Consider the following 27,507-nt stretch of genomic DNA (forward strand, 5'->3'; position numbering starts at 1 on the left):
TTTGAATCATGAAAGTTTAATTTGGACTTTACTGTCCTTTTAACCTTCCTCTTCCCTGCAACTAGCATTGCACTCAGGGCCGCAGAAACCACAGATTGTAACTGGTTGCGAAATCATGGGGAAAGTACCAGACCCAGGGTGAGCCTAAGAAACAGCTTTGCAGGGAACCGCATGTGCTGGGATAGATGCCGTCATTTGCGGCTGTAACACTGGCATACCATCCGCATCGCGTTCAGGGGTAGATTGGGGTGGCGGCCCCCTAAATGAGACTGCAGAACAGATGTAAGGCAAGCATTAAATAATTGAGCTGGAGGGCACACAGTATGTATAAAGCAATTATCCTCCTGACTAGGCACTATCATAGAGTCATCCGTTATCTCTACGTGGAGGCAAAAACTGCTTTAATACAATAATGTATACTAAGGGAGATAGAGCGCAAAAAAAACGAAATCACTGTGAAATCCCACAGCATTTGTCGACTATACTGCCCCAAATCACTAAGTTCTCCGTTTGAGGTGCCTCACCCCCCCCCCTTCCAATCAGAGAACATAGAAAAGAGTGATTATATAAACAGCAAAAAACATAAAAGACTGCCAGGGGAATAAATCTACATTCTTTCAATGCCTAAAAAGCATATATTGCACAGGCAAAGGTAGATCAAGTAACAATTTTGAAAGTTATTTATCGTTTGTAAACACAACTGGAATAAAATGAATTAATCAGGTGGTCTCGCTTGATAGATAGATAATATTAATATAAATATATATAAAGATATATATATTATATATATATATATATATAATCCAAGAAGGTAAAAGCTCTGCTGGTGAATGCAGAAAGGCAGCAGCCTGCAATGCTCTGGGTGCGCTTCAAAATTAATATACAGTTCAAAAAACGGAATGCACTCACAGGGTGTTAAACAACATCTTAATTTATTTAATTGCTAATTAAAAAGATTAAGATGTTTAAGACCCTGTGAGTGCATTCCGTTTTTTTAACATAATTTATGTAAGAACTTACCTGATAAATTCATTTCTTTCATATTGGCAAGAGTCCATGAGCTAGTGACGTATGGGATATACAATCTTACCAGGAGGGGCAAAGTTTCCCAAACCTCAAAATGCCTATAAATACACCCCTCACCACACCCATAATTCAGTTTAACAAATAGCCAAGTAGTGGGGTGATAGAAAAAGGAGTAGAAAGCATCAAGAAAGGAACTGGAAATATAATTGTGCTTTATACAAAAAATCATAACCACCATAAAAAAGGGTGCGTCTTATGGACTCTTGCCAATATAAAAGAAATGAATTTATCAGGTAAGTTCTTACATAAATTATGTTTTATTTCATGTAATTGGCAAGAGTCCATGAGCTAGTTACGTTTGGGAATAGTAATACCCAAGATGTGGAACTCCACAGAAGAGTCACTAGAGAGGGAGGGATAAAATAAAAACAGCCATTTTCCGCTGAAAAAATTAAATCCACAACCAAAAAAAATAAGTTTTTCTCATAATTGAAAAGAAAAAACTTAAAACATAAGCAGAGGAATCAAACTGAAACAGCTGCCTGAAGAACCTTTCTACCAAAAAACTGCTTCCGTAGAAGCAAATACATCAAAACGGTAGAATTTAGTAAATGTATGCAAAGAAGACCAAGTCGCTGCTTTGCAAATCTGATCAACTGAAGCTTCATACTTAAAAGCCCACGAAGTTGAGACTGATCTAGTAGAATGAGCTGTAATTCTCTGAGGCCGGGCCTGACCCGACTCCAAATAAGCCTCATGAATCAAAAGCTTTAACCAAGATGCCAAGGAAATGGCAGAAGCTTTCTGACCTTTCCTAGAACCAGAAAAGACAACAAATAGACTAGAAGTCTTCCTGAAATCTTAAGTAGCTTCAACATAATATTTCAAAGCTCTTACAACATCCAGAGAATTTAAAGGGACATTAAACACTAAATACATGCTAGATAGAATGATGCATTCAAAGAAAAGATTAGTCCATGAGTAACAGATGTATTTTTTAAAGTTTCATTAGTTGTTTAAAAAGTAGCAAAATAAGTGTAAAGTTTTAGTGTCTATAAAACACTGGGAGCTGCCATGTTGTAACTTGTGTTACCCTTCTCTGCTGTGGCCAATTAGGGACAGTTATACATAGGTCACTAAAGTGTGCAGCCAATGGTTGTGCTGAATTTAACAGTGTTCTGCACTTCCATTTCTAACAGGAACTGAAAAGCTCCCAATTTCAGAATGGAATTACAGGCAAAGAGGACAAAATAAATAATGAAAGTATATTGCAGAGCTGTTTTATATATACAATTTATCATTTTATATTACCATCTCAAAGTGTTTAATGTCCCTTTAAGGATCTCTCTAAAGAATTCTCAGGATTAGGACACAGGGACAACAATTTCCCTATTAAGTAGAAAGAATTCACAACTTTAGGTAAAAATTTAAATGAATTCCGCAAAACTGCCTTATCTTGATGAAAAATCAGAAAAGGTGCCTCACAAGAAAGAGCAGATAATTCTGAAACTCTTCTAGCGGAAGAGATAGCCAAAAGGAACAAACACTTTCCAAGAAAGTAGTTTAATATTCAAAGAATGCATAGGCTCAAAAGGAGGAGCCTTTTAAGCTTTCAAAACCAAATTAAGACTCCAAGGAGGAGAGATTGATTTAATGACAGGCTTGATACGGACCAAAGCTTGAAACAAAACAGTGAATATCGGGAAGCTTAGCAATCTTTTTGTGAAATAAAACAGAAAGAGCAGAGATTTGTCCCTTCAAGGAACTTGCAGACAAACCTTTATCCAAACCATCCTGAAGAAACTGTAAAATTCTAGGAATTCTAAAAGAATGCCAGGAGAATTTATCAGAAGAACACCATGAAATATAAGTCTTCCAAACTCGATAATAAATCTTCCTAGAATCAGATTTACGAGACTGTAACATAGTATCAATCACTGAGTCAGAGAAACCTCTATGACTAAGCACTAAGCGTTCAATTTCAATACCTTCAAATTCAATGATTTGAGATCCTGATGGAAAAACGGTCCTTGAGACAGAAGGTCTGGTCTTAAAGGAAGTGGCCAAGGTTGACAACTGGACATCTGGACAAGGTCCGCATACCAGAACCTGTGAGGCCATGCTAGTGCTACGAGAAACACAAACAAATGTTCCATGATGATCTTGGAAGAAGAAATAGAGGGAGAAGATATAAGCAGGTTGGTAAAACCAAGGAACTGCTAACGCATCCACCGACTCCGCCTGAGGATCCCTGGACCTGGACAGGAACCTGGGAAGTTTCTGGTTTAGATGGGAAGCCATCAGATCTATTTCTGGAAGACCCCACATCTGAACAATCTGAAAAAACACATCTGGGTGGAGAGACCACTCCTCCGGATGTAAAGTCTGACGGCTGAGATAATCCGCTTCCCAATTGTCTACACCTGGGAAATCTACCGCAGAAATTAGACAAGAGCTGGATTCTGCCCAAGAAAGTATCCAAGATACTTATTTCATAGCTAGGGGACTGCAAGTCCCACCCTGATGATTGACATATGCCACAGTTGTGATATTGTCTGTCTGAAAACTAATGAATGGTTCTCTCTTCAACAGAGGCCAAATCTGAAGAGCCCTGAAAATAGCACGGAATTCTAAAATATTGATTGGTAACCTCGCCTCTTGAGATTTCCAAACCCCTTGTGCTGTTAGAGATCCCCAGACAGCTCCCCAACCTGAAAGACTTGCATCTGTTGTGATTACAGTCCAGGCTAGACAAACAAAAGAGGCCCCTTGAATTATACGGTGGTGATTTAACCACCAAGTTGAACATTGGGATTTAAGCATATTAATTGTGAAATCTTTGTATAATACAAGCATACAAAGCTGGATTCAGCATACAAAGCTGGATAGGTTAATATGAAATCGAGCAAAGGGGATCACGTCCGATGCTGCAGTCATGAGACCTAAAACCTCCATGCACATAGCCACTGAAGGGATTGATTGAGACTCAAGGTTCTGACAGGCTGAAACCAATTTCATTCGTCTCTTGTCTGTTAGAGACAGAATCATGGACACTGCATCTATCTGGAAACCTAAAAAGGTGACCCTTGTCTGAGGAATCAAGGAACTATTTGGTAAATTGATCCTCCAACCATGTCTTTGAAGAAACAACACTAGTTGATTTGTGTGAGATTCAGCAAAATGTAAAGACTGAGCTAGTACAAAGATATCGTCCAAATAAGGAAACACCGCAATACCCTGTTCTCCGATTACAGAGAGTAGGGCACCGAGAACTTTTTAAAAAATTCTTGGAGCTGTCGCTAGGCCAAATGGAAGATCGACAAATTGGTAATGCTCGTCTAGAAAAGAGAATCTCAGAAACCTATAGTGGTCTGAATGAATCGGAATATGAAGCTATATATCCTTATAGTCACCATTTTGAAAGTTGGCACTCTTACAAAACGGTTCAAAATTTTCAGATCCAGAACTGGCCTGAATGAATTTTCTTTTTTTTTTTTTTTTTTTTTTTTTTTTTTCCCAACAAGCTTTATTGGTATAAATAATAAATTTTACAATTGCCATGGAAACACTCCGGCGTGGTATAACATAGACAAAAAAGAAAAAACAATGAAAGTGAAATATACGAAGAGCAAGACCAGTAATGACCATTGTATGTAAGTCCAAGGATCCATGCATTGGTTGAGTCCCACATAAAGTTCTGGTCTTGGACATAGTAGCTTGTGGATTTTTCTTTTTTATAAGATAACACATGTGGATGAAACTTCCACATTAACATTTAAACAGGGCAAAGCAATGCGACAGAGATCTATGTAAAAGATAGAAAGGTCTCACTGATGTTGATATACGTGAGAGGTAAGTTACAGTCATCAAGGAGTTAGTTAAGTGATAGGGTATAAGGTCTAGCAAACCAGCGCGGAGGAAATATGGCTCCAGGGTGAGTTTCCAGATGAGTCAGATGTGTCCTAGTTTTGAGATGTGTTACGGGAGATGATGTGGCTGTATAAGGTGTCGGGGTGACTAGGAGTTATTAGGTAGTTGTGGCGGGGGTCTAGAAAGTGTGAGAGTGTATGTTTCCCAATAAAAGGACATGGCGCAGTAAAAATCCATCCTTTTTGTTTTCTGATAGTGAAACCTTTCCAGGGAAAGGAGAAGAGTGACATTATGTACCCAGTCTTTTTGAGTAGGAATGTGTCGCTGTTTCCACAGTCTAGGGATCAGTTGCTTGGCCCCACTAAGCATGATGTACAATAAGACCTGTCGGTATTTGCATTTGATCTTAGGGGGTTTGTTAAATAATAGCGTCAAAGGATTGAAGGGGATAGATGTATTGAGTACCTTTTGGATTTCTCTATGGGTGTCCAACCAGAAAGGCTGAAGTGTGGGGCAATCCCACCAGATGTGGAGGAGTGTACCAACTTGTTTGCAATCTCTCCAACATAGTGGGTCTGTGTGAGGGTAAATCTTAGCGAGTCTGCTGGGGTAAAGGTACCATCTTTCTAAGAGTTTTATGTTCGTTTCAGTGATTCCCATTGAGGAGGGGGCCTTCCCCATTTGTTGAAATATAATGTCCCACGTCTCAGAGGGGATCTCATGGCCTAGCTCGACTTCCCATGCTTTTGTATATGATGGAAGGTTTTTGGAGTGTAGAGTAATTAGTATTTTATATATCTTAGAGAGAGTGCCCTGCGCTAATAATGTGGAGTGGCATAGTGTTTCGAATGGATTTAGGTTTCTTACCAGGTTATGTTTGTCTTTATGGTGGGAGAGAAAGTGTGCTAATTGTAAATATTCGAACCATCTATCAAAAAAGCTAATGTTCCTGTCCGCAAGGGCGGTTTTCTGGATGATGGTGCCTCTTTCTAGAACAAGATGGCAGGGCAAACCCGCTGATAGTGTGTACCGGTCCTGGGTCCGTTTTTGAAGTAGTGGAGGAAAATCTTTGTTGTGTAGAAGGGGGGTAAGTGGTGAGGGTATGGTCGATATGCCTTTTTGTGAACCTATAAGGTGGTCCCAAGTGGAGAGTGTATCAGTCACTAACGAGGGTGTAAGATAAGGTAGTGTCCTATGTTGCCTGTATGTCCAGCAGACTGACCCAAGACTTCGAGAAGTAGATAGATCATGCTCAAGCTTGACCCATTCTTTATCAGTACTGTTTTTGCACCAGTCGACTATTCTGGTCAGTTGTGCTGCCTGTGAGTAAAATAAAAGGTTGGGTACTCCCAGTCCCCCCTCATCCCTTTTCCTATAAAGGGTGGTTTTAGAGATTCGAGGGCGTTTATTTGCCCAAATAAAGCCGTTAACGAAAGATTGCACACTACGAATGTAATGTAAGGGGGGTTGTATGGGTAGGGCTTGGAACATATATAAAAAGCGAGGCAGGATGCTCATTTTGAATGCTTGGACTCTACCAAGCCAGGAGAGGAATTTGTTGCGCCAGGCTCTCATGTCTGTTCTGATGGAGTCAAAAAGGTGTTGGTGGTTTAGTTGGTGTAGAGCTTCTTTTGAGGTCGTTAGTTTTACCCCTAGGTAATTTATGGAAGAAGGTTGGAATCGGAATTGGTAGTGATTAGTGATCTGTTGGGCTGTCTGGTCTGAGATGCCAATACCTAGAAACTCTGATTTCTGCTTATTTATTTTGAAATTGGAGAGAGTACTGTAAATGCCCAAAGCCGGTAAAAGGGCCTCTAGAGATTGTGGGGGGGAAGTCAGTGAGAATAAAATATCGTCCGCGTAGAGTGTTAGTTTGTAGTGGGTATCTGCTATATAAATACCGTGGACTTTTTCATCATTCCTGATCCTGGAGGCAAGAACCTCCATGGCCAGAATAAACAATATGGGGGAGAGAGGGCAACCCTGTCTCGTTCCATTTGTTATTGGGAATGCATTTGACAGGGAATCGTTTAACTTGATACGGGCTTTCGGCATATGGTATAGGGCAAATATTTTCTCAATGAGTTTGTCGCTCAGGCCAAAACGAGTGAGCGTTGACCTAAGGAACAACCAATCCAGCCTATCAAAGGCCTTCTCGGCATCGATGGCAAGGAAGATAGAAGGAATGTTTTGTGACTGCGTGTATTCGATTAAGTTTAGGATTTTGATGGTATTGTCTCGCGCCTCTCTTTTGGGGACAAAACCTACTTGATTTGTGTGAATTAGTTGGGGGAGGAACTTATTAAGTCTATTAGCTATGAGTTTAGCGTAAAGCTTAACGTCTACGTTTAGTAGTGAAATGGGGCGAAAATTAGATGGGCTATCTGCGGGTTTTCCGGTCTTAGGGATCACTGAAATGTGTGCTTCCAGCATAGGGGGGAGAAAGGGGTGTTCCTGGTCAACTAAGTTAAATAAGGTACAGAGGTGTGGAAGCAGAGTGGGTGCAAACTTTTTATAATAAGCGACCGAGAGACCGTCAGGGCCAGGGCTTTTGCCTGATGGCAAGTCTTTAAGGGTGGTTGTGAGCTCTGTCATTGAGAAAGGTTCGTCCAGTTCTGTCGCTTGTGCATCAGAGAGTTGTGGTAAAGGGGTGTTTAGAAGGTAGTTGTTTATGGCATTACTGGGGTCCGGAGGGCGGTCAGGGTTAGAGAGGTTGTAAAGATTAGAGTAGTATGCCTCAAATTGGGAAAGTATTTCAGAAGTGGTATTGACAGTTTGGTTCGTTGGAGATTTAATTTCATGGATGAAGGTTTTAAGTTTTTTCAGTTTTAAGGAGCGTGCTAGGAGTTTTCCTGCTCTATTGCTTTCAAAGTAGAATTTTTGTTTAGTCAGTAAGGCCAGTGCATTAGCTTCACTAAGTTGTAAGTCATGTACAGTTTTCCTGGCTTTCATTAAGTCTGCTAATAGTTGGGGGGAGGAAGGATTTCGCTTATGGTCGTATTCAAGTTTGGCTAGTAGGTCAGTGGATATTTTGTATACCTGCCGTGCTTTCTTTCTAGCTTGTGCATGTTGTTTAATTAATTCCCCCCTGATAAAACATTTATGAGCCTCCCAGACAACGAAAGGATCTGTTTCCGGTAAGGAATTAAATCTGAAATACTCCTGTAGAAGCTTTTCTAAGTTAGGAACTAGAGTTGGGGAATCTAATAGTTTCTCGTCTAGTTTCCACTGAAAATTGCCACCAGGTGCTGATGGCCATTTGAGTGTTGTTAATACAGCCGAGTGGTCTGACCAAACGGTATGTGAAAGCCTGGAGGATAGTACATTGGAAAGGCCTCTTTGATTAGTAAAGAGGTAATCAATTCTACTATATGAACTATGAGGGGCAGAGAAAAAGGTATAGTCCCTCTTCTCAGGGTGGACGAATCTCCAAATGTCAAATAGAGTTTGGTCTAGCATAAGTTTCCATAGTTGCTTGATTGTGTGTTTAGGAGTTGTGGGTCGAGGGTTCGAGGAATCTAAATGTGGTTGAATGGGGAGATTGAAGTCTCCCCCTAGATATAGTGCGCCTATTGTGTGGTCTAGAATCTTGGCGAAACTTTTCCTGAAAAAGGGGAGCTGTCTGGTGTTGGGAGCATAAAGATTGACCAGTGTCACCGGGGAGCCAAACAGGGTGCCAGTTACACATAAAAACCTGCCTTCAGAGTCAGTGTAGGTGTGGATGTGAGTAAAAGGGATCTGTCTGCTGATTAGGATGCTTACGCCGTGCCTTTTGTGGTCAAAAGAGCTGTGAAAGCTTTGAGTATAGAAACCTCCAAAATAATTAGGTTCCTTATTTTTTAAAAAGTGAGTCTCTTGGAGGAAAAGAATATCACCCCCTTTCCTACGTAGGTCTCTCATGGCTAGTGAGCGTTTTTGTGCAGAATTCAAGCCTTTGGTATTCTGACTCAGTAAAGTGAGAGTTTTAGTGTGACCTTCCATGGTGCTGGTGTGACTGGTGTCCGTGATTAGATGACTGCAATAAATGATAGGCATGCATGTGTGGTTGTAGAGTATAGAAAGAAGGTTGTGTTAAGTATGCCCTAGGGTCTGTATCTCTGTCGCATAGCAAAAAAAACATGAATAAGAACATAAAACAAAACATACATTTTCTCATAAAAAATCTAGATACTAATGCAAGCATTAAACTTTTAGTGTTAAGAGGGAGGGATTATAACCCATTCCATAGCAAGTGATATACATTTAGGGATGACTAATGCTCAATTACAATGGTAAAATATTTCTAACAGTACAATACAATAATTCCTAAATTCCTAAATTTACTTATTTCTAGATCAGAAGTCGTTTAACAGTAAAAGGTTTATGGCCAATGTGGCTATACATTACCCAGCGACCAAGCTGTAGCACCGGGCAAAGTCTCTAGTAGAATGGTCAGCTCGTAGGGATAGCTAAGATACAAAATAATTGATTAAGTTGTGACTTTAGAGAGCAAGCCGGGGGGCTTGGCCTGCGGCTTAGACTGAGGTTTGGGGGGAATACGCTGCCAGTCTCTCATGACAGGTCCTGTAGGTTTCTTTCTAGGGGGTTCGTGAGAGTTCTCTGGAGAGAGTTCTTCTGGAGGGTCCAATTCCAAGGCCTGGCAAAAGGCGTTGACATCTTCTGGGGTTCTGCAAATTAACTTTCTATTTCCATGAAGAACATAGAGATGAAAGGGGAATCCCCACCTGTAGAGGATTTTCTTCTGTCTAAGAAGGGATGTTACAGGAGCCAGATCTCTCCTCCTTTGCAATGTTCGTTGGGAGAGGTCTTGAAAAAATTGGAGAACAACCCCCCTGAATTTAACAGGCTGGTGCCTACGAGAGAGGTTTAGGAGTTCCTCCTTTTCGTTGAACTCTCTGAACTTCATGATGATGTCCCTTGGGGGGGCAGTGTCAGGGGGTTTCGGTCTAAGGGCTCTGTGGGCTCGAACCCAAGGGATATCTGTGGAGGGAGTGGTGTTTCTGAGATGTGCGAATAAAGCTGGGAGATAGATTGGAAAGTCTTTAGGTAATACCGACTCAGGAACACCTCTGATTCTGAGATTTTTCCGGCGGCTCCTATTCTCCAGATCCTCGATTTTGTCGAAGAGATCTGCTATAAGAGCTGTGTGATGGTTTGTTGAATCCTGAGTTGTATTGATTTCCACTTGAAGGTGGTCCGTGAATTCTTCCAAGGCCTCCACTCTATTGCCCACTGAGTGAAGGTCTTGCTTTATTTCTGCTATCTCTTCCCTGATACACGAGCGAATGATATCCGCTATATCCTGTTTGGATGCTAGGGTAGAGAAGATGGTGTTGGGGACAGGTGTGCTCTCCTCAGTGTCATCTTCTTGTACTTGCGAAGACTGTAATTTCTTTTTTGGCGACTTGGCAGGTTCAGTACTGTCACCCACTTTTGAGGCAGGGGGCGAGAAAAACTGAGCGACCATGCTGTCTCTGTGGTTGTGCATCTTAGGGGGTTTATTCAGTTTCGAAGTGCGTTTTGCATTCATTGTGCAGGGGGAAGTTGTAAAAGAATGTTACAGAAACCCTTTCCTATGCAGTTATGGTTAGAAGAGAAAAAAAAAGGGAAAGGCCTGAACCAGATCTGTTGTTAGTATGATGATGTCCAATAAAGTGGGATGAAATAAGGGCCAGGTGCAGAGCCCAAGTACCTCTGGGGTCTGAGTAGTGTTAGTTGGTACACTGCCGCGTGGTGATTCTACCACGTGGTTAACTGTGCAGGCTAAAATCTTTAGGCCCCGTACAGCAGGCCTCTGGATAAGCGGCTGGTCTCCACTATGAGTGTGCCTGTCTGCACTCGCTCCCCCTGTCACTAGTTAGGGCCCGGGTGGTGTAGGGCACCGTTCTATCCCCTCTCCTTACCCGTAAAAGAAGTGACCTCCGGCTTCTTATAATGCAGCTGCGGTCTCTATGCTGCGTGTGCGGTTCGCTCCCAGTAATGGCGGTGGGGTCCAGGAGTAGGTAGGAGACACTGTAGTTACAGCTAAGGGCAGTCCGGGTCTGCGATCAGAGAGAGGAAGGATTCCTCAAGATGGTCAGGAAACGTAGTGAAGTCCCGGATTCAAGGTTGGCTCCGAGCCGGGTAAAAGGTTTTAAGACGAGAGTAAGCCCGCTGGGTCTGCTTAAAAATGGTGTCTCCTGACTCCCGATCTATAGAGCATTTATGAGGGCATGTTATTTAGTGGAATCTAGGGCTTTGCGAGTAGTTTTGAGCTGATATATGGAACTGGGTCCCGGAGCTCAGAGATTACACAGCTTCCATTGCTGCTGCTGGCTCCGCCCCCCTCATGAATTTTCTTTTTTTGGGACAATGAATAGATTTAAATAAAACCCCAGACCCTGTCCCTGAAATGGAACTGGTATAATTACACCTGAAAGCACTAGATCTGAAACACACTTCAGAAAAGCCTGAGCCTTCACTGGATTTGCTGAAACGTGAGAGAAAAAAATCTTCTCACAGGAGGTCTTACTTTGAATCCTATTCAATACCCTTGAGAGTCAATGCTCTGAATCCATTGATTTTGGACCGAATATGCCTAAATGTTTTGGATTTTTTTTTAATTTGCCCCCCCCCCCCCCCCAGCTGAGCTGGAATGAGGGCCACACCTTCATGCAGACTTGGGGGCTGGCTTTGGTTTCTTAAAAGGCTTGCATTTATTCCAAATTGAAGAGGGCTTGAAATCGGAACCAGATTCTTTGGGGGAAGGATTGGCTTTCTGTTCCTTATTCTGTCGAAAAGAACGAAAACGATTAGAAGCTTTAGATTTACCCTTAGATCTTTTATCCTGAGGTAAAAAAAAACTCCCTTCCCCCCAGTAACAGTTGAAATAATTGAATCCAACCGAGAACCAAATAAATTGTTAACTTGGAAAGAAAGCGATAGTAATCTAGATTTAGATACCATGACAGCATTCTAATATTTGAGCCACAAAGCTCTTCTAGCTAAAATAGCTAAAGACATAGATTTAACATCAATTTTGATTATATTAAAAACAGAATTTATGCTTACCTGATAAATTTCTTTCTCCAACGGTGTGTCCGGTCCACGGCGTCATCCATTACTTGTGGGAATATTCTCTTCCCCAACAGGAAATGGCAAAGAGCACAGCAAAAGCTGCCCATATAGCCCCTCCTCTGGCTCCGCCCCCCAGTCATTCGACCGACGGTTAGGAGAAAAAAAGGAGAAACTATAGGGTGCCGTGGTGACTGTAGTGTATAGAGAAAGACATTTTTCAAACCTGATTAAAAAACCAGGGCGGGCCGTGGACCGGACACACCGTTGGAGAAAGAAATTTATCAGGTAAGCATAAATTCTGTTTTCTCCAACATTGGTGTGTCTGGTCCACGGCGTCATCCATTACTTGTGGGAACCAATACCAAAGCTTTAGGACACGGATGAAGGGAGGGAGCCAATCAGGTTACCTAAACAGAAGGCACCACGGCTTGCAAAACCTTTCTCCCAAAAATAGCCTCCGAAGAAGCAAAAGTATCAAATTTGTAGAACTTGGCAAAAGTGTGCAGAGAAGACCAAGTCGCTGCCTTACATATCTGATCAACAGAAGCCTCGTTCTTGAAGGCCCATGTGGAAGCCACAGCCCTAGTAGAGTGAGCTGTGATTCGTTCAGGAGGCTGCCGTCCGGCAGTCTCATAAGCCAATCGGATGATGCTTTTCAGCCAGAAAGAAAGAGAGGTAGCAGTAGCTTTTTGTCCTCTCCTCTTACCAGAGTAAACGACAAACAAAGATGAAGTTTGTCTGAAATCCTTTGTTGCGTCTAAATAGAACTTTAAAGCACGGACCACATCTAAATTGTGTAACAAACGTTCCTTCTTTGAAACTGGATTCGGACACAGAGAAGGAACAACTATTTCCTGGTTAATATTCTTGTTGGAAACTACTTTTGGAAGAAAACCAGGTTTGGTACGCAAAACGACCTTATCTGAATGGTACACCAGATAGGGTGGATCACACTGCAAGCAGATAATTCAGAAACTCTTCTAGCAGAAGAAATAGCAACCAAAAACAGGACTTTCCAAGATAGTAACTTGATATCTATGGAATGTAAAGGTTCAAACGGAACCGCTTGAAGAACTGAAAGAACTAAATTTAGACTCCAAGGAGGAGTCATGGGTCTGTAAACAGGCTTGATTCTGACCAAAGCCTGTACAAAAGCTTGTAAATCTGGCACAGCTGCCAGGCATTTGTGTCACAAAACAGATGAAGCAGAAATCTGTCCTTTTAGACAACTCGCTGACAACCCTTTATCCAAACCCTCTTGGAGAAAGGAAAGAATCTTAGGAATTTTAATTTTACTCCAGGAGAATCCCTTGGATTCACACCAACAGATATATTTTTTCCATATTTTATGGTAAATCTTTCTAGTCACAGGTTTTCTGGCTTGGACCAGAGTATCTATCACTGAATTTGAAAACCCACGCTTGGATAAAATCAAGCGTTCAATTTCCAAGCAGTCAGCTGCAGAGAAACTAGATTTGGATGTTCGAATGGACCTTGTACTAGAAGATCCTGTCACAAAGGTAGCTTCCAAGGTGGAGCCGATGACATATTCACCAGGTCTGCATACCAAGTCATGCGTGGCCACGCAGGAGCTATCAGAATCACAGAGGCCTTCTCCTGTTTGATCCTGGCTACGAGCCTGGGAAGGAGAGGAAACGGTGGAAACACATAAGCTAGGTTGAACGACCAAGGCGCCACTAATGCATCCACTAGAGTCGCCTTGGGATCCCTGGATCTGGACCCGTAGCAAGGAACCTTGAAGTTCTGACGAGACGCCATCAGATCCATGTCTGGAATGCCCCATAATTGAGTTAACTGGGCAAAGACCTCCGGGTGGAGTTCCCACTCCCCCGGATGGAAAGTCTGACGACTCAAATAATCCGCCTCCCAGTTGTCCACTCCTGGGATGTGAATTGCAGATAGATGGCAGGAGTGATCCTCCGCCCATTTGATGATCTTGGATACCTCTCTCATCGCCAAGGAACTCTTTGTTCCTCCCTGATGGTTGATGTAAGCTACAGTCGTCATGTTGTCCGACTGGAATCTTATGAATCCGGCCTTCGCTAGTTGAGGCCAAGCCCGGAGCGCATTGAATATCGCTCTCAGTTCCAGGATGTTTATCGGGAGAAGAGACTCTTCCCGAGACCATAGACCCTGAACTTTCAGGGAGTCCCAGACCGCGCCCCAGCCTAATAGACTGGCGTCGGTCGTGACAATGACCCACTCTGGTCTGCGGAAACTCATTCCCTGAGACAGGTGATCCTGAGTCAACCACCAACAGAGTGAGTCTCTGGTTAACTGGTCTACTTGAATCTGGGGAGACAAGTCTGCATAATCCCCATTCCACTGTCTGAGCATGCACAGTTGCAATGGTCTTAGATGAATTCGAGCAAAAGTAACCACGTCCATTGCTGCCACCATTAGACCTATTACTTCCATGCACTGAGCTATGGAAGGCTGAGGAATAGAATGAAGAACTTGACAAGCCTTTAGAAGCTTTAATTTTCGGACCTCTGTGAGAAAGATCTTCATTTCTACAGAATCTATTATTGTTCCCAGAAAGGGAACTCTTGTAGACGGGGACAGGGAACTCTTTTCCACGTTCACCTTCCACCCGTGAGACCTTAGAAAGGCTAATACAATGTCTGCATGAGCCTTTGATCTGGAAAGGGACAACGCTTGGATTAGAATGTCGTCTAGGTAAGGTGCCACTGCAATGCCCCTCGGTCTTAGAACCGCTAGAAGGGACCCTAGCACCTTTGTGAAGATTCTGGGAGCAGTGGCTAAACCGAATGGAAGAGCCACGAACTGGTAATGTTTGTCCAGAAAGGCGAACCTTAGGAACTGATGATGATCTTTGTGGATAGGAATATGTAGGTACGCATCCTTTAAATCCACGGTAGTCATATATTGACCCTCCTGGATTGTAGGTAAAATAGTTCGAATGGTTTCCATTTTGAACGATGGAACTCTGAGGAATTTGTTTAGAATTTTTAAATCCAGAATTGGTATGAAAGTTCCCTCTTTTTTTGGGAACTACAAACAGGTTTGAGTAAAACCCCTGACCTTGTTCCGCTGTTGGAACTGGGTGTATCACTCCCATCTTTAATAGGTCTCCTACGCAATGTAAGAATGCCTGTCTCTTAATCTGGTCTGAAGATAAGCGAGACATGTGGAACCTTCCCATTGGAGGAAGTTCCTTGAATTCTAGAAGATAACCCTGAGAGACTATTTCTAGTGCCCAGGGATCCGGAACATCTCTTGCCCAAGCCTGAGCAAAGAGAGAAAGTCTGCCCCTACTAGATCCGGTCCCGGATCGGGGGCTACCCCTTCATGCTGTCTTAGTAGCAGCAGCAGGCTTCTTGGCCTGTTTACCCTTGTTCCAGCCTTGCATTGGTTTCCAAGCTGGCTTAGCCTGGGAAGCGTTACCCTCTTGTCTAGAAGCTGCAGAGTTAGGAGACGGTCCGTTCCTGAAGTTACGAAAGGAACGGAAATTGGACTTATTCTTAGCCTTAAAAGGCCTATCCTGTGGGAGGGCATGGCCCTTTCCCCCAGTGATGTCTGAAATAATCTCCTTCAATTCTGGCCCAAAAAGGGTCTTACCTTTGAAAGGAATATTAAGCAATTTTGTCTTGGAAGATACATCCGCCGACCAAGACTTTAGCCAGAGCGCTCTGCGCGCCACAATTGCAAACCCTGAATTTTTCGCCGCTAACCTCGCCAATTGCAAAGCGGCATCTAAAATAAAGGAATTGGCTAACTTAAGTCCGTGAATTCTGTCCATGACTTCCTCATATGGAGTCTCCTTATTGAGCGACTTTTCTAGTTCATCGAACCAAAAACACGCCGCCGTAGTAACAGGAATAATGCACGAAATTGGTTGGAGGAGGAAACCTTGCTGAACAAAAATCTTTTTAAGCAAACTCTCCAATTTTTTATCTATAGGATGTTTGAAAGCACAATTGTCCTCAATGGGAATAGTCGTTCGTTTGGCTAGCGTAGAAACTGCCCCCTCAACCTTAGGGACTGTTTGCCATGCATCCTTCCTCTTGATAGAAGAATAAAAAACTACAACACCACATACTCTTCACCATCTCCGTGGAGATTGTTCAGAGCGGCAAAGAGAATGACTGGGGGGCAGAGCCAGAGGAGGGGCTATATGGGCAGCTTTTGCTGTGCTCTTTGCCATTTCCTGTTGGGGAAGAGAATATTCCCACAAGTAATGGATGACGCCGTGGACCGGACACACCAATGTTGGAGAAAATAGCATCACAGATAAAATGATTAGCATGTTGAAGCAAGCGAACAATGCTAGACAAAAAAACAGAATTTATGTTTACCTGATAAATTTCTTTCTCCAACGGTGTGTCCGGTCCACGGCGTCATCCTTACTTGTGGGATATTCTCTTCCCCAACAGGAAATGGCAAAGAGCCCAGCAAAGCTGGTCACATGATCCCTCCTAGGCTCCGCCTACCCCAGTCATTCGACCGACGTTAAGGAGGAATATTTGCATAGGAGAAATCATATGGTACCGTGGTGACTGTAGTTAAAGAAAATAAAATATCAGACCTGATTAAAAAAACCAGGGCGGGCCGTGGACCGGACACACCGTTGGAGAAAGAAATTTATCAGGTAAACATAAATTCTGTTTTCTCCAACATAGGTGTGTCCGGTCCACGGCGTCATCCTTACTTGTGGGAACCAATACCAAAGCTTTAGGACACGGATGAAGGGAGGGAGCAAATCAGGTCACCTAAATGGAAGGCACCACGGCTTGCAAAACCTTTCTCCCAAAAATAGCCTCAGAAGAAGCAAAAGTATCAAACTTGTAAAATTTGGTAAAAGTGTGCAGTGAAGACCAAGTCGCTGCCCTACATATCTGATCAACAGAAGCCTCGTTCTTGAAGGCCCATGTGGAAGCCACAGCCCTAGTGGAATGAGCTGTGATTCTTTCGGGAGGCTGCCGTCCGGCAGTCTCGTAAGCCAATCTGATGATGCTTTTAATCCAAAAAGAGAGAGAGGTAGAAGTTGCTTTTTGACCTCTCCTTTTACCTGAATAAACAACAAACAAGGAAGATGTTTGTCTAAAATCCTTTGTAGCATCTAAATAGAATTTTAGAGCGCGCACAACATCCAAATTGTGCAACAAACGTTCCTTCTTTGAAACTGGTTTTGGACACAGAGAAGGTACGATAATCTCCTGGTTAATGTTTTTGTTAGAAACAACTTTTGGAAGAAAACCAGGTTTAGTACGTAAAACCACCTTATCTGCATGGAACACCAGATAAGGAGGAGAACACTGCAGAGCAGATAATTCTGAGACTCTTCTAGCAGAAGAAATCGCAACTAAAAACAAAACTTTCCAAGATAATAACTTAATATCAACGGAATGTAAGGGTTCAAACGGAACCCCCTGAAGAACTGAAAGAACTAAATTGAGACTCCAAGGAGGAGTCAAAGGTTTGTAAACAGGCTTGATTCTAACCAGAGCCTGAACAAAGGCTTGAACATCTGGCACAGCTGCCAGCTTTTTGTGAAGTAATACCGACAAGGCAGAAATCTGTCCCTTCAGGGAACTTGCAGATAATCCTTTTTCCAATCCTTCTTGAAGGAAGGATAGAATCCTAGGAATCTTAACCTTGTCCCAAGGGAATCCTTTAGATTCACACCAACAGATATATTTTTTCCAAATTTTATGGTAAATCTTTCTAGTCACAGGCTTTCTGGCCTGAACAAGAGTATCGATCACAGAATCTGAGAATCCTCGCTTCGATAAAATCAAGCGTTCAATCTCCAAGCAGTCAGCTGGAGTGAAACCAGATTCGGATGTTCGAACGGACCCTGAACAAGAAGGTCTCGTCTCAAAGGTAGCTTCCAAGGTGGAGCCGATGACATATTCACCAGATCTGCATACCAAGTCCTGCGTGGCCACGCAGGAGCTATCAAGATCACCGACGCCCTCTCCTGCTTGATCCTGGCTATCAGCCTGGGGATGAGAGGAAATGGCGGGAACACATAAGCTAGTTTGAAGGTCCAAGGTGCTACTAGTGCATCCACTAGAGCCGCCTTGGGATCCCTGGATCTGGCCCCGTAGCAAGGAACTTTGAAGTTCTGACGAGAGGCCATCAGATCCATGTCTGGAATGCCCCACAGGTGAGTGACTCGGGCAAAGATTTCCGGATGGAGTTCCCACTCCCCCGGATGCAATGTCTGACGACTCAGAAAATCCGCTTCCCAATTTTCCACTCCTGGGATGTGGATAGCAGACAGGTGGCAGGAGTGAGACTCCGCCCAAAGAATAATTTTGGTTACTTCTTCCATCGCTAGGGAACTCCTTGTTCCCCCCTGATGGTTGATGTACGCAACAGTCGTCATGTTGTCTGATTGAAACCGTATGAACCTGGTCCTCGCAAGCTGGGGCCAGGCCTGGAGCGCATTGAATATCGCTCTCAGTTCCAGAATATTTATCGGTAGAAGAGATTCTTCCCGAGACCAAAGACCCTGAGCTTTCAGGGATCCCCAGACCGCGCCCCAGCCTATCAGACTGGCGTCGGTCGTGACAATGACCCACTCTGGTCTGTGGAACATCATCCCTTGAGACAGATTGTCCAGGGACAGCCACCAACGGAGTGAGTCTCTGGTCCTCTGATTTACTTGTATCTTCGGAGACAAGTCTGTATAGTCCCCATTCCACTGACTGAGCATGCACAGTTGTAATGGTCTTAGATGAATGCGCGCAAAAGGAACTATGTCCATCGCCGCCACCATCAACCCGATCACTTCCATGCACTGAGCTATGGAAGGAAGAGGAACGGAATGAAGTATCCGACAAGAGTCCAGAAGCTTTGTTTTTCTGGCCTCTGTTAGAAAGATCCTCATTTCTAAGGAGTCTATAATTGTTCCCAAGAAGGGAACCCTTGTTGACGGGGATAGAGAACTCTTTTCCACGTTCACTTTCCAGCCGTGAGATCTGAGAAAGGCCAGGACAATGTCCGTGTGAGCCTTTGCTTGAGGAAGGGACGACGCTTGAATCAGAATGTCGTCCAGGTAAGGTACTACTGCAATGCCCCTTGGTCTTAGCACCGCTAGAAGGGACCCTAGTACCTTTGTGAAAATCCTTGGAGCAGTGGCTAATCCGAAAGGAAGCGCCACGAACTGGTAATGTTTGTCCAGGAATGCAAACCTTAGGAACCGATGATGTTCCTTGTGGATAGGAATATGTAGATACGCATCCTTTAAATCCACCGTGGTCATAAATTGACCTTCCTGGATGGAAGGAAGGATAGTTCGAATGGTTTCCATCTTGAACGATGGGACCTTGAGAAATTTGTTTAAGATCTTGAGATCTAGGATTGGTCTGAACGTTCCCTCTTTTTTGGGAACTATGAACAGATTGGAGTAGAACCCCATCCCTTGTTCTCTTAATGGAACAGGATGAATCACTCCCATTTTTAACAGGTCTTCTACACAATGTAAGAACGCCTGTCTTTTTATGTGGTCTGAAGACAACTGCGACTTGTGGAACCTCCCCCTTGGGGGAAGTCCCTTGAATTCCAGAAGATAACCCTGGGAGACTATTTCTAGCGCCCAAGGATCCAGAACATCTCTTGCCCAAGCCTGAGCGAAGAGAGAGAGTCTGCCCCCCACCAGATCCGGTCCCGGATCGGGGGCCAATATTTCATGCTGTCTTGGTAGCAGTGGCAGGTTTCTTGACCTGCTTGCCCTTGTTCCAGCCTTGCATTGGTCTCCAAGCTGGCTTGGCCTGAGAAGTATTACCCTCTTGCTTAGAGGACGTAGCACCTTGGGCTGGTCCGTTTTTACGAAAGGGACGAAAATTAGGTCTATTTTTTGCCTTGAAGGGCCGATCCTGAGGAAGGGCGTGGCCCTTACCCCCAGTGATATCAGAGATAATCTCTTTCAAGTCAGGACCAAACAGCGTTTTCCCCTTGAAAGGAATGTTTAGTAGCTTGTTCTTGGAAGACGCATCAGCCGACCAAGATTTCAACCAAAGCGCTCTGCGCGCCACAATAGCAAACCCAGAGTTCTTAGCCGCTAACTTAGCCAATTGCAAAGAGGCGTCTAGAGTGAAAGAATTAGCCAATTTGAGAGCATTGATTCTGTCCATAATCTCCTCATAAGGAGGAGAGTCACTATCGAGCACCTTAAGCAGTTCATCAAACCAGAAATATGCGGCAGTAGTGACAGGGACAATGCATGAAATGGGTTGTAGAAGGTAACCCTGCTGAACAAACATCTTTTTAAGCAAACCTTCTAATTTTTTATCCATAGGATCTTTGAAAGCACAACTATCCTCTATGGGAATAGTGGTGCGTTTGTTTAAAGTAGAAACCGCTCCCTCGACCTTGGGGACTGACTGCCATAAGTCCTTTCTGGGGTCGACCATAGGAAACAATTTTTTAAATATGGGGGGAGGGATGAAAGGAATACCGGGCCTTTCCCATTCTTTATTAACAATGTCCGCCACCCGCTTGGGTATAGGAAAAGCTTCTGGGAGCCCCGGCACCTCTAGGAACTTGTCCATTTTACATAGTTTCTCTGGGATGACTAAATTTTCACAATCATCCAGAGTGGATAATACCTCCTTAAGCAAAATGCGGAGATGTTCCAATTTAAATTTAAATGTAATCACATCAGATTCAGCCTGCTGAGAAATGTTCCCTAAATCAGTAATTTCTCCCTCAGACAAAACCTCCCTGGCCCCCTCAAATTGGGTTAGGGGCCCTTCAGAGATATTAATATCAGCGTCGTCATGCTCTTCAGTAACTAAAACAGAGCATCCACGCTTACGCTGACAAGGGTTCATTTTGGCTAAAATGTTTTTGACAGAATTATCCATTACAGCCGTTAATTGTTGCATAGTAAGGAGTATTGGCGCGCTAGATGTACTAGGGGCCTCCTGAGTGGGCAAGACTCGTGTAGACGAAGGAGGGAATGATGCAGTACCATGCTTACTCCCCTCACTTGAGGAATCATCTTGGGCATCATTGTCATTATCACATAAATCACATTTATTTAAATGAATAGGAATTCTGGCTTCCCCACATTCAGAACACAGTCTATCTGGTAGTTCAGACATGTTAAACAGGCATAAACTTGATCAGAAAGTACAAAAAACGTTTTAAAATAAAACCGTTACTGTCACTTTAAATTTTAAACTGAACACACTTTATTACTGCAATTGCGAAAAAACATGAAGGAATTGTTCAAAATTCACCAAATTTTCACCACAGCGTCTTAAAGCCTTGAAAATATTGCACACCAAATTTGGAAGCTTTAACCCTTAAAATAACGGAACCGGAGCCGTTTTAAGCTTTAAACCCCTTTACAGTCCCTGGTATCTGCTTTGCTGAGACCCAACCAAACCCAAAGGGGAATACGATACCAAATGACGCCTTCAGAAGTCTTTTATGAGTATCAGAGCTCCTCTCACATGCGACTGCATGCCATGCCTCTCAAAAACAAGTGCGCAACACCGGCGCGAAAATGAGACTCTGCCTATGCTTTGGGAAAGCCCCTAAAGAATAAGGTGTCTAAAACAGTGCCTGCCGATATTATTAAATCAAAATACCCAGAATAAATGATTCCTCAAGGCTAAATAAGTGTTAATATCAATCGATTTAGCCCAAAAAAAGTCTACAGTTTAAATAAGCCCTTGTGAAGCCCTTATTTACAATCGTAATAAACATGGCTTACCGGATCCCATAGGGAAAATGACAGCTTCCAGCATTACATCGTCTTGTTAGAATGTGTCATACCTCAAGCAGCAAGAGACTGCAAACTGTTCCCCCAACTGAAGTTAATTGCTCTCAACAGTCCTGTGTGGAACAGCCATGGATTTTAGTTACGGTTGCTAAAATCATTTTCCTCATACAAACAGAATTCTTCATCTCTTTTCTGTTTCTGAGTAAATAGTACGTACCAGCACTATTTGAAAATAACAAACTCTTGATTGAATAATGAAAAACTACAGTTAAACACTAAAAAACTCTAAGCCATCTCCGTGGAGATGTTGCCTGTACAACGGCAAAGAGAATGACTGGGGTAGGCGGAGCCTAGGAGGGATCATGTGACCAGCTTTGCTGGGCTCTTTGCCATTTCCTGTTGGGGAAGAGAATATCCCACAAGTAAGGATGACGCCGTGGACCGGACACACCTATGTTGGAGAAACCAAGATCAGTTTCCTGTTGCACTAAACTTTCCAACCAAAAAGTTGATGCAGCTGCAACATCAGCCATAGAAATGACAGGCCTGAGAAGATAGCCAGAATATAAATAAGCTTTCCTTAGATAAGATTCAAGTTTACTATCTAAAGGGTTCTTAAAGGAAGTACTATCTTCCATAGGTATAGTAGTACGTTTGGCAAGAGTAGAGATAGCCCCATCAACTTTGGGGATTTTTCCCCAAAACTCCAATCTAATTGCTGGCAAAGGATACAACTTTTTAAACCTAGCAGAAGGAATGAAAGTACCAGGCCTATTCCATTCCTTTGAAATCATATCAGAAATAGCATCAGGAACTGGAAAAACCGCTGGAGTAACCACAGGAGATTTATAAACAGAATTTAAACGTTTACTAGTTTTAATATCAAGAGGACTAGTTTCCTCAATATCCAAAGTAATCAACACCTCTTAACAAGGAACGAATATACTCCATCTTAAAGAGATAAGTAGATTTGTCAGTGTCAATATCTGAGGTAGGATCTTCTGAATCAGATAGATCCTCATCAGAGGAGGATAAATCAGTATGTTGTCTGTCATTTGAGAAGTTTTAAAACACCTTTTACGTTTATTAGATGGCGGGATAGAGGACAAAGCCTTCTGAATCGCATCAGCAATAAAATCTTTTATATTCACAGGGATATCATGTACATTAGATGTTGAAGGGACAACAGCCAATGTACTAGTACTGATGGATACATAGTCTGCATGTAAAAGCTTATCATGACAACTGTTACGTACTACCGCTGGACATATAATCTCTGCTAACTTACAACAGATACACTTAGCTTTGGTAGAACTGTTAACAGGCAGCAGGAATCCAACAATGGTTTCTGAGACAGGATCAGATTGAGACATCTTGCAAATGTAAGAGAAAAAACAAACATATAAAGTAAAATTATCAATTTCCTTATATGGCAGTTTCAGTATGACGCACAACGCAAAATGAATTTTTTTTGCGCTAACAACATCCGGAAATGACGCAACTCGCGTCATGGCAGATGCAACCTTGTGCAAAGAGACCTGGCGTCAACTAAGACGCTGGAAAAGATGAAATTGCGTCACCAAACATCTTCACGCCAAAAAAAACGCAATAAATATTAGCATTTTGCGGACTCGCAAGCCTAATTTTGCCCGCGAAAATGAATGAAAACAGTCAATTTTGAAGAAAAGACTATACCCCAGGTAAGAAAAAATAACTTCCTAAATATGTTTTCCCAATTTTAAAACTGAAAGTCTGCAAAAGGAAATATACATAAATCTGACTCATGGCAAATATAAGTACAATACATATATTTAGAACTTTATATTAATACATAAAGTGCCAAACCATAGCTGAGAGTGTCTTAAGTAATGAAAACATACTTACCAAAAGACACCCATCCACATATAGCAGATAGCCAAACCAGTACTTAAACAGTTATCAGTAGAGGTAATGGAATATGAGAGTATATAGTCGATCTGAAAAGGGAGGTAGGAGATGAATCTCTACGACCGATAACAGAGAACCTATAAAAAGATTTCCTGCGAGGAAAACCATAGAATTCAATAGGTGATACTCCCTTCACATCCCTCTGACATTCACTGTACTCTGAGAGGAATCAGGCTTCAAAATGCTGAGAAGCGCATATCACAGAAGAAAATCAAGCACAAACTTACTTCACCATCTCCATAGGGAGGCAAAGTTTGTAAAACAGAATGAATTGTGGGTGTGATGAGGGGTGTATTTATAGGCATGTTGAGGTTTGGGAAACTTTACCCCTCCTAGTAGTATTGTATATCCCATATGTCACTAGCTCATGGACTCTTGCCAATTACATGAATTATATATGAATTGCCAATTACACACACACACACATATATATATATATATATATATATATATATATATATATATATATATATATATATATATATATATATATACACACACATACACACACGTTAAAATAACAATAACCTTTAAGCTTAGTTTTTCAATATTACTACATAATGGGCTGCAAATATAGGTGCAGCTTTACAGTCAAATGAAAAAAAAGAATAAATATTTGTTCTTTTTGCATAGAAAGAGAAATGCCATGCCACAAGTTATATCACAAAGCCACAATGTTTACTTTGTATGTCTACAAATGACAATGAAATATCACATACCATGAAACTGTGAAATTATTGGAGGTGTGTCTTCATCCAAGTCATCCACGCCACCAGCAATAGGATAAGGGGGAATTGAAACTCTAGGCATTACCACCCAACTGTGGTCTGAGTACAGTGAGGAAGTCAGGTTTGGCAAACCTGAGTTATGCACAATTTGAAAGCCACTCATCTTCTCTATCTGCTGCCAACGGTAAAGGCGCTCCCGTAAACATGTAGTCAATTCAGAGAGTGCTTTTCTGGGAAACAAAATTTACAACAGATAAATATTTCTTCTAAGACCAAAAGGAAATAGTTGTATAATACTTTTACAAGTAAGAAAGAAAGAAAAAAAGAAAAAAATACTACTAAATTTCCATTAATTTAAGGCATAAATAAAGTAGCTATATTGCCTAGAAAGTATGGTCAGGATACCAAACCAACATAAAATAATAAAACTTTCCACAATACACAATGATGAACAATAAGCATAAATGCATCATTTAGCCATTAGGGGGGTTTCATGCCAAAACGGTTAGTATTTTTTGCAATATAATTGTGCAAGCAAAAAAAAAAAAAAGCCTAATAAAAGTTATCAATGACTTCAGTGATAGCTTTTATTCTGCATGTGCACATGAAGCTAGTTATGTTCCTTGCACCATGATTTTAAACAGCTTGGTCAATTTTGTGTATACTGCAAAAATGAAATGCATCCATGTTCATTTCAGTCTTGGCTGGACAGGGCCTTTAAAGAGCCACGTAACTGAAAGAATAGATGGGTTATTTTACTCCCAGATTAGTACAGTTTCTAAACCCCACACAATCTAGGATCTTACTCATGCTTACTGTTATCTAGAGTGGTTTTTACCCATGATTAAACGTTTAAATACTTTTTCATATATGAAATAGGCATATGAAGAAACAACTAAACTAATCTGTCATTTTAAGAATATATTGGAAATGTATTTACAATATTATGATGGACCAAATAGCAATATTTTACCCATTTCTCCTTTACTAAAGTAAATATAAAAAAAAGTAATTTATTTAAGAAAGAAAACCTCCAAACATTAATTTGACAAGCAATCATATTTAACATTTATAACTTACTTTGCTTCAAGAATTTTATGGTCCACCTCATCCAAGGATGAACTGTGTGCAACATGTAATGTCCCAAAAATGGTACTTCTCTTCTTTTTTATTTTTTCTGCCTGCAACACAAGAAAAACAAGATTTAGAATGCTATAAGGAACAGTATGTAGAATCATATCCTAGTCCTGCTGTATATACTTCTGCCTTTAAGAAGCAGAAACCACAATAAGTTCACACACACATACATATATATATATATATATATATATATATATATATATATTTCACACACACACACATATATATATGTCCAAATTAAGAACATAACAAGATGAGTTAATCCAGCACTACTAATATACAAGCCAAATAAATAAATTGTGATAAGTTACTTATTTAATTGCCTATATATCCTTTGGAGCGGGTTCTATTTGTTATATATATATATATATATCAATCCAAAAATACCAGCACTTACTATCTTATGTCAGCGTCGGGGTGCTCCCAAAGCATATATTGGTGGTTCAAGTGAACAGAGGCACTGACTACACGGAGAGTGCCTCTGTTCACTTGAACCACCAATATATATATATATATATATATATATATATATATATATATATATATATATATATATATATATATATATATATATATATATATATATTAATTAATGTATATCATTGTCTATATAAATATTACCCAGTAAAATAGTTTGAACATTATTTATAGAATTTTTTTTTATTTTTTTTTTTTAGAGGAAAGAGACATGGAATCCATATATATTAAGAAAAGTCCAAATGCAATCTTCACTAGTGATGTCGCGAACCTAAAAATTTGGGATCGCGAACTGAGAACTCAAACTTCCACAAAAGCTCGCGAACCGGCGAACCGCCATAGACTTCAATAGGCAGGCGAATTTTAAAACCCACCGGGACTCTTTCTGGCCACAATAGTGATGGAAAAGTTGTTTCAAGGGCACTAACACCTGGACTGTGGCATGCCGGAGGGGGATCCATGGCAAAACTCCCATGGAAAATTACATAGTTGATGCAGAGTCTGGTTTTAATCCATAAAGGGCATAAATCACCTAACATTCCTAAATTGTTTGGAAAAACATGCTTTAAAACATCAGGTAGTGTAAGGGTTACGCCCGCTTCACAGTGCGCAGTGTAGGTGATATACCTGCCATGACCATGCTTTGCAGACCAGGTATCAGTGGTCAGATGGACCCTAGCCCCAACACTGTGTGCCAGACATGCCATTATAGCAGACATATGGCTTTGGCGTTGCTTTTTGGTAATTAGAAGGCTGCTAAATGCCACTGCGCACCACACGTGTTTTATGCGCAGCAGTGAAGGGGTTAATTAAGGAGCATGTAGGCAGCTTGTAGAGTTAATTTTAGCTTAAGTGTAGTGTAGTAGACAACCCAAAGTATTGATCTAGGCCCATTTTGGTATATTTCATGCCACCATTTCACCGCCAAATGCGATCAAATTAAAAAAAAATGTTCACTTTTTCACAAACTTTAGGTTTCTCACAGAAATTATTTACTAACAACTTATGCAATTATGGCATAAATGGTTGTAAATGCTTCTCTGGGATCCCCTTTGTTCAGAAATAGCAGACTTATATGGCTTTGGCGTTGCTTTTTGGTAATTAGAAGGCTGCTAAATGCCACTGCGCACCACACGTATTTTATGCCCAGCAGTGAAGGGGTTAATTAGGGAGCATGTAGGCAGCTTGTAGAGTTAATTTTAGCTTTAGTGTAGTCGACAACCCAAAGTATTGATCTAGGCCCATTTTGGTATATTTCATGCCACCATTTCACCGCCAAATGCGATCAAATTAAAAAAAAACTATTTTTTTCGCAATTTTAGGTTTCTCACTGAAATTATTTACAAACAGCTTGTGCAATTATGGCACAAATGGTTGTAAATGCTTCTCTGGGATCCCCTTTGTTCAGAAATAGCAGACATATATGACTTTGGCGTTGCTTTCTTGTAATTAGAAGGCCGCTAAATGCTGCTGCGCATCACACGTGTATTATGGCTAGCAGTGAAGGGGTTAATTAGGTAGTTTGTAGGGAGCTTGCAG

General features: G+C 41.7%; 1 protein-coding gene across 1 annotated transcript in view; it reads right to left on the bottom strand.

Moving 5' to 3' along the window:
* Window positions 1-27,507, bottom strand: part of STIM2 (stromal interaction molecule 2) — a gene marked incomplete in the record, with an annotated part of 440,010 nt that overhangs the window by 90,603 nt on the left and 321,900 nt on the right. The window contains 2 exon segments of the mRNA XM_053704074.1: window positions 24,343-24,581; window positions 25,432-25,532. Of these exon segments, the coding sequence (XP_053560049.1) occupies window positions 24,343-24,581; window positions 25,432-25,532 (340 nt within the window).

Source organism: Bombina bombina, chromosome 2 (assembly GCF_027579735.1).
Source record: "Bombina bombina isolate aBomBom1 chromosome 2, aBomBom1.pri, whole genome shotgun sequence".
In the NCBI taxonomy this organism is placed as follows: Eukaryota; Metazoa; Chordata; class Amphibia; order Anura; family Bombinatoridae; genus Bombina; species Bombina bombina.